General features: G+C 40.4%; 1 protein-coding gene across 1 annotated transcript in view; it reads left to right on the forward strand.

The window, feature by feature from the left end:
• Positions 1–1,059: 1,059 nt before the first annotated feature.
• mdfic (MyoD family inhibitor domain containing) overlaps positions 1,060–7,933 on the forward strand; it is a 21,587-nt gene continuing 14,713 nt past the window's right edge. Inside the window, exons 1-3 of the mRNA XM_032505450.1 lie at positions 1,060–1,388; positions 1,687–1,847; positions 3,864–3,974. Of these exons, the coding sequence (XP_032361341.1) occupies positions 1,754–1,847; positions 3,864–3,974 (205 nt within the window). The 5' untranslated portion in view covers positions 1,060–1,388; positions 1,687–1,753. The remainder of the gene's footprint in view (positions 1,389–1,686; positions 1,848–3,863; positions 3,975–7,933) is intronic.

Genomic DNA, 7,933 nt, shown 5'->3' on the forward strand with positions numbered 1-7,933 from the left:
GCCAGTGGCCAGGATCGCACCAATGACACTTTAGGTACTGGAAGTTTCAATGAAGCGTAGACATGATCAGGCAAAGAAATAAGTTGTCTTACTGAGTAACCTTACTTCTGTTTGGGATCAATTAGACCCCAGAGAGGTTTGACTCCCCGCCTAGGAAGATTAGTGCTGCTTAAAAAGTTCTGCCAACACAACCAGTGATATAGAGCAGATTAAAATCCATTTTCTACAGCTGGGGTACCTGAGAGCCCAAACATAAGTGATGTGACATTCTCTAGCGAGCTTGTGAAACATGCCAGTTCAGTTCATGATGTCTATGAGCCGATCTAATAAAATTAGGAAAGATCAAAACGTAGCGAGCTGGTAACACAATGCATTGTTTTTTGAACTTTTAAAGAAGACCTGGTGATTCCACGACATTAGAAACCAAAGGAATATGAAGTTTCACTGAATGACATTTTGAATGATTACTTCATTTGATGTCACTGAACGGCTTTACACTACTGCACTTAGCCTACTGTACTGTATTAATACCCCGCTGGGGATCAATACAGGTTTATCTTGGTGTTCAAAAGCATTTGAAACTAATCCAGTAACACCTTTGAATCGTTATGTAGGTCCTACAACATTGTTTTTTAAACTTTAAGCATTACAATTCATTCTTGACTTTAGATACAGCAGTTTGACAAAGGAATGAATAAATAAATCAACAAATAAATAAAGCATCTCATTTCCTTGAGGACTGAAGTCACGTGATTTGTTTTTTTCATAGGTCACGTAATGACAATAAACTATCTCCATGACAACTGAGCAAAACTGAGACTGATCTGTTGTGCAGTGTAGTGTTTTCTTTAATTACACATGTATGCAATGTTTTAGTCCCAAAGTAGGCCCTAAATCAAATATTGTGACGGATATGTTTAAATCATTTTTTTACGGGTATATTCTACATTAAAATTTGTGGAAAAGTTCAATTACAATTCTGTTTTTTGTATTTTTTCCTAACTTTATTTTCGGACACACATGTTTAGGGAGGGCTTTGTTCACTTCTCTGCGCCTAGGGGAAGGAAAGGCAGGACTGCAGGAATCCGGATATGATGAAAATGTTTGAGACACAACTATATCCTCAGAAAACAACCGCCAATGAACGTCGAAAGCGCCGCGAGGATTATTATTGATATAGATAGTTTTTTATAAGACAACAACATCTGGACTAATTGGGACTGGGATACACTGGCTGCTAACGTTAGCCTACCGAAAAAGTTTTTGGACGCCAAGTTACTCTTTCACCCAGTTTCGTCTTTTCTTCCCAACGTCTCGAGGAGAGAGTCGGAGGAAAGAAGGATGGGAATAAGTCCGATTTGAAGCAAGGGAGTTGTCATGTTTGAAAGGTAAGTTATGCTTTATGAACAATATGTCCGCTTTAGCTATAAACTGCACATAGCAAGCGTCTGTCGCTTTTTTTGATAAGGAAAAGGGAGTGTGTGAACAAATGGGCTGCATGTGGAGTCTTTCAGCGAGTTTATGTAAAAAAAAAAACGAGAGAAGGGAATTTTCCACTAAGTTTTACTGCAGCTCGACGTCACTTTTTAGGTGTGCGCGTGTGTGTGTGTGTGTATAAGCAGACGACTGTCTCGAGTCGTCTTCAAGCCTCAGCTGATGATGAGACATTGTTTTGGTTTGTTACAGCACTGAGGGCTGAAGGGAAGGGAGGAACTTCTTCTTCTGCTGTGTGTCCCAAAAAGACGACTGTCTCATGTCCAAGGAGACCGTCCTTCCTCCGGACGGGCCGGCAGGGCCAGGAAAGAGCCCTCAGCAAGAGACAGGTCCCCTGCTGTCAGCCTCACACGGTAAGGGCACACAGGAGAGGCCAGAAATCCCCAGCATGGGAAATAAAAGTTAAATTGAGGTGACCAAAGTGGGGTCTGGGGTTCCCAGGGGCCATGCGAGGCTCCCAGAGGTCCTTCAGTAAGATGTAATTTAACTAATATGTTATTAAGTAGTAGGAGAGTGAGAAAAACCCCTCCCAACATGTAAATATGTCTTGCTCTGCACTGGTTCACACCTAATAGCATAGTTGTGCTTTCATTGGGCCTGTCATCCAATGTCTTGTGGTCCACATGCCAAAAATGTGTCTGTTTATAATTTGCTCTGTGACTTGCAAACGTTTAAGACTCCTTGCTATATAATGCATGGCTCATGTGTGCTTGAAGTTCTCACTAATGCATGTTTGTGGAGCGCTTTTCTCTCCATGCTTCCAGTGCAAAAGCAGTGAAGCTGAGCTATACATATCAGTGATATATTCTGTCAACAACTAATGTTGCTTGTACAGTCAAACAAGAGGAATACCACATATAGAAAACTAGTCAACGGCCGTATTAACAGATTACTGGTGCATATCCGCGTTTATCATTCTGCTTGGGACAATATCAGCCTTGTCTTTTCAAATTATATTCATGTGATTTTAAGTATACATCAGTATCTGTGCTCCAGTGTTAAGCCTTGATAATGTTTTTGCTTTCTCCCTCAATAAAGTCGGAAGAAACACCCTGGTGACTATTAAGAGCAACCACAGCCAATTATAGTTTTTAATTAACTTTCTAGTTGCCCCTAAGATTATCACATGTAAAATAAGCTTACCCCCACACCCCTTTTTCATTTTTCTTCAAACAAGCAATGAACCGTTAACCATCCTATTTATACCAAGCATCATTATGGCACTGTCAAAAAATAGTAAAGTAGGACAAAGTAAGCAATCACTGGGGCTGCTGGATTGCGAATGGATTTTTGCTGGACCTTCAAAGGCGCTTGCAGTTAAGACTGGATTTCCCCTCTCAGGGGACAGTGGATGTACTGAGAATAGAGCAATTTATAAACTTAACTGTGATCACTAAATACTGCGATGCATCACACAGTACTGCTGCTAACGCAACTGTGGCTACCATACATCAGCTCCAAGCTGAGAAATGTGCCATATCTATCTAGGGCTGCTGGCCTGCATCCATCTGTTCCACTCCCCCATCCATCACTGCTTACAAACAGAGAGTGTTGTAGCATTGGAATAAACGCATCAAGCTTTGGTGAACAAGCTCGCTGGCTTTTGCTGAATCATTCCTCACCATTTTTTTTTTTTTTTTTTAGAATCACAGCAAAAGTGGCTCAAGAGACAGTATGTTATAGAAAAACTGAGCTTGGAGCACAACTGTGGGCTGCGAGCAGGCATCTAGCACCAAACCAGTGAATAAAGTCATTGTGGAAGGTTTATTTACTGAACAAAGCAGCAGTGTGCAGCGAGCGAGTTTTCAAGTCAAGAAGCCAGAGGACGCGGCTTAGAGAGATGAGTGAAACTGTCTCTCTTGTTTTTTTGCACAGCTATCAGGCCGAGAGTCTTTGCCCGCATACTTTTTTTTTCCCAATTTAGATGAATGCTGCCTTTATGGCAGGAAAAAGAAGCTTGGCAGGTAGAGCACACCCGGGAACAGAAGGAGAGAAAATGAGATCCAGAGCTCTGGCAAGGCCTTTACCTGAACCGCCCCACCATGTTGTGCAACCATTTGCCAGCGGCCTGTGTTTTTTCTGGCATAAATAGTCCGAGTGGTCTTTGTACCTCTGGCTCATCCAGCTGTCCCTGATATTCTGTCCACTGTGGCTGACCCTGCAGTAAAAGTTTACATCTGTTTTTGGAGGAAAGGCTGTAATGCCCATTGATTTTGAACAGTTGAGCTTGTCATAGCATAACATTAAATGAAACAACTGGAGCCCTCTCTGTTAGTCTCCACGCATCATAATATGTTGCTGCTTAACTCTGTGTGCAACAGGTTTTTCCTTCTTCAACCATATTTGACATTAAATACTTGTGACCCTAGATGCTTGTGACAGGGAATCGTCCGGAAGAACACCGTCTCCCAGGAAACCAGCCGCTGAAGGACAAAGTCACGTGACCGAGGAGAAGCCTAATTATTGCGAGCCTGTAAGAAGTAAGTTTAACGACCTAGAATAGCTGTGGGCGGACAGCGGGATATCTTGGTGTTATTTTTTAATGATAAACAAAAGTGAGCCCTTTTAATTGGAGGGAGTGAAAAAATGATTAACATATTTTGCTTTCAGATAGTCAGATGGTTGAGCTTCACTGTGTTGAGCAATGTGTTATTTAACATTTAAATGGTTGTAAGTCATCCTATTTTATAAATGCCCTCCAACTGTCAAGAATAGTAGCTGTTATGACAGTTGTACAGTGTGCTGAGCATGCACGAGGCAGGGTCAGGTGGCCAACTAAAATATTAGCTTCAGTGTTTCCAATTAAAATATCAAGATAGCACCAGGGTCTCTTGGCAAGTGAGTGGTAACCTGCATGCATTCTCATTCTGCCATAATGACCAAGAAAGGGCTTGTTTTCTAAATTTTTTTTCTCCTCCTTCTAACTCTTAACTCAGTGTTTTGGAAGTGAGGAAATCCTGTTTCTTGTTCTGGCATTGACTGTTGTAACGCACCAATTGTATCTTAGCCACAATGTTTTTTCCCCCCGTACCAAACATTTACCTATTGGGGAAGAATTGTGCCAGCTGCTAGAGGCATGTCTCTGTCACACAGAGTCGTTCAGCATTCAGGCTAAGAGCACATTGCATGGGTATATTGTTCCAACCAATAATCTACAATGCCAGTATACCATACATTTTACACCGTAACATGATGGTTGGTGGAAAACTCTGGCAACCTGTGTTTTAGCTCTGACATAATCACAAAGTTTTATGCAAATGTCCTGGCACAGGGAGTCTTTACAAAACAATTATTTGGCATTGAACTGCTTAGGTTACTTGCAGGTCTAATTAAGTCCAGATGCAATCTTGTTCAGTAAATTGACTTGATACTGAGCTATGGATTGCAGGTCACAAAAGGAAATCGCAAAAATCTTTGTGTGCAAGTGTGAGATGTGTCAGCAAAGGCTAATAGCAGCTGATTGCTTCCATCCATGTAAGTGCCAAGGTATAACAGGGATTGTGTTTGCATTTGACACAACAGTTCTTTTGTTTCTAGGTTGTTAACTTTTCCAGGGCGCCTCTTCCTGCTTTTTTTCCCCCTTTGTTATCAAGCTTAATGACTTGCCGGTGGCTTGTTTACTGAATCAGCGAGGGAAAAAAAAGATTCAGTAGCATTAAAAAAAGAAGATTTTCTGTCAAGAGGTCTTTTTAGCTTGGCAGGTGTGAGCGGTATTGCACTTGTGGAGGGAGGCATGCTTTTCCTTCATCTCAGCAGATAAGCCCCTGTGACAACAGTTTTGTGTTGTAATTGATGCCCCCCCCCCCACACACACACACACACACATCCACACTTACGCTATCTCATACACACACAAATTGTCTGGTAAGGGAATTGAAGAGTGAGGAAGACATGCTACATCTCTTTTGAGAGTTACAAGAACATAAATAGTCATGTCAAATACAGACAAAACCTCATATTTGTGCTATAATCTTTGTGAAAGTTATATCTACCCGTGTCTGTCTTTGGTTAAATCAAAGCTGGGAATTCTTACATTTAGGGGGAAGTTAACCTATTTGTGTCATATTCTCACTGTGGTTTTGTTTGTTGAGGTGACCAATCAGATCGCTCGCTGGCAGGGGTAATTGAGAGCCCTCTTCACCGCAGAAACAGGAAATCAATAAGAAATCATCTGCTTGACTACATCCTGGCCCTCGCTGTTTCACTCCCCCCCCCTCCGCTGTTACATTGAAAGCTTTTGTACAGTATGTGGACGGTGACTTCTCACAACAAGAGGAAGCCTATTGTGATGTCGCAATAACAGCTATATCCTCTTTCAGTTATAAGATTGTTTTGACAAGTTCTTTTTAACCAGTGGGTCCCCTTAATCAAGAATCTTAACACGGGAAGGGGTCCCATATTAGTTTAAAACTGTTTTTTTTTTAAGTTTTACGTTGTTTTCAGGAGTACATTTAACACTAAGTAATTGAACGTCACCAAGTGTGATGTAAAAAGCTGAAATTATCATTAGGGACAGTATTAGGGGAGTATCATAAATTCACATGGTTAAAAAGAAGTTGAAGTGTGGTGGATGCCGTGATTGCCAACCACTGCGGCTCGTTAGATGAAACAAAAGTACAATTCTGCCCTTCCTGTTAGGCCGTTGTCAGCGAACGGTTCCTCTGTGGCTCCGCCATCCTGGGGGAGGAGGGAGAATCTTGTGGGGGAGACAGACATTCCTCAAGAGACCGTTCTGGGTTTTCAAGCAGCTGATATCTCCGGCAAACAGGGCCTCGGCTCTTCGGTCCCTGGCTCAGAATAAATTGCTACCACCCAGCACCAGTTTTAGGAGTTTAATCGTCACATTATTCACCAGATTGTCAAATACAATTTTTTTTTTTTAACTGCTTCTGTGGTTGATAAAGATGACCTTACTAGCTTCCGAAGAACAGGTCTTTTTTTTTTTTATCTCAGGAAAATTCTGTAGTAAGAAAGTAAGGTCAAATAACATGACACTTTTAAAAAAGATTTTTTTTTTTTTAAAGAAAGACATTAGTGTTGCCTTTGTGTGAATCCCTGATTGGACCCTTTAGTGGCACACCTTCAAGGTTATTACGTGTGTGCAGAATTGACCTTTTTGGAAGTGAATTTGTAACCCCTGATAAATGCAGTAAAAGGGATTGTTTAACGGGGGTAGCGTCTCATACTTGCACCTTTCCTGCATGAAAAGATTCCTTGACAGTGCAACAATTAAGATTTGTATGTATATTTATATATACAAAACTAACAAGTGTTTAGATTCCAGACAGTTAGTTAGACTGAGATAAAACAAAATGGAAGTGCGTCTCGATCATTATTTTCATTACTTAGTGCTGAAATATTTTTGCTGAAGTGTTGAATCAACATTCTCAGACTGTCACACTTTGCCTCATGTATATTCCAAAGTTACTTAAGTACTTAAAGACTTTTTAACCTCATGCCAGTTTTTTTTCCCCAGAATGTTTTTTTTCAGCCATAGGAAGTGCGTGGTGATTGTTGTTATGCAAGATTAATATCTTTATTGTAATCCTCAGAGCCTTGTCTGTGCAGAAGTAATGTGTCTAAAGCCTAGACCTATTATAAACGGAACCGTAATTTTCAAGTGATTACTTACCAGTGGGTCATGGAATCAAAAACTGTATAAATAGGGTGAAATGCTAGTGTAGGGGTTGATTAAAATGGCCATTGTAATTCTACCTCTGTTGTAATTATTTTCCCATTGTCTTGGTGCAGATAGATTTCATATGGGAAATTTCAAGTGTGTTAATTAGCATATTTTACCCGAAGTACCCGAGCCTATTCACTGTTAATTTAAAAAAAAAAAAAAATAGATATTCCAAATACTTGAGCCAAATGATTAGATATGCATACCTCAATTCATGGACTGCAGTCTTTCAAGTAGTATATACTAAGTATGTTACAAGGCAAGATATATGGATTTTGATTGTGGAGGAAGAGTGTTTTTTTGTTGTTGTTCATGGCAGAGAATCTGGATATTGAGAGTAATCTTTCAAAGTCGTTGCTATCACCAATTGCCCTTTTGTCTAAGTGGTTCTTCTGCAGTGGAAGAAGATATGTTCAGATCTTTTACTTGGATGAAAGTAGCAATACCGCAGTATACAGCTACTCAAGTCAAGTCCTGAAAGGAAAATCCTGCATCCAAAATATTAGCGTCGCTATATAAAAGTACAGACGTGTATATATATTTATACATGGATGCAGCAGTTTATTATTGTAGTTGATGAAGGTGGTGCAACTTTAAACTACTTTCTGTATCGTTGGTTAGTGAATCTATAATAATGCATCAAATTGTATAAGTCAGTTTTACACCATACATACACTACCGGTCAAAGGTTTGGGGTCACTTAGGAATTTCCATCGCGCTCCATTGTAGACAGAATACCAGCTGAGATCAGTTGCA

This window comes from Etheostoma spectabile, chromosome 23 (assembly GCF_008692095.1).
Source record: "Etheostoma spectabile isolate EspeVRDwgs_2016 chromosome 23, UIUC_Espe_1.0, whole genome shotgun sequence".
Taxonomy (NCBI): domain Eukaryota; kingdom Metazoa; phylum Chordata; class Actinopteri; order Perciformes; family Percidae; genus Etheostoma; species Etheostoma spectabile.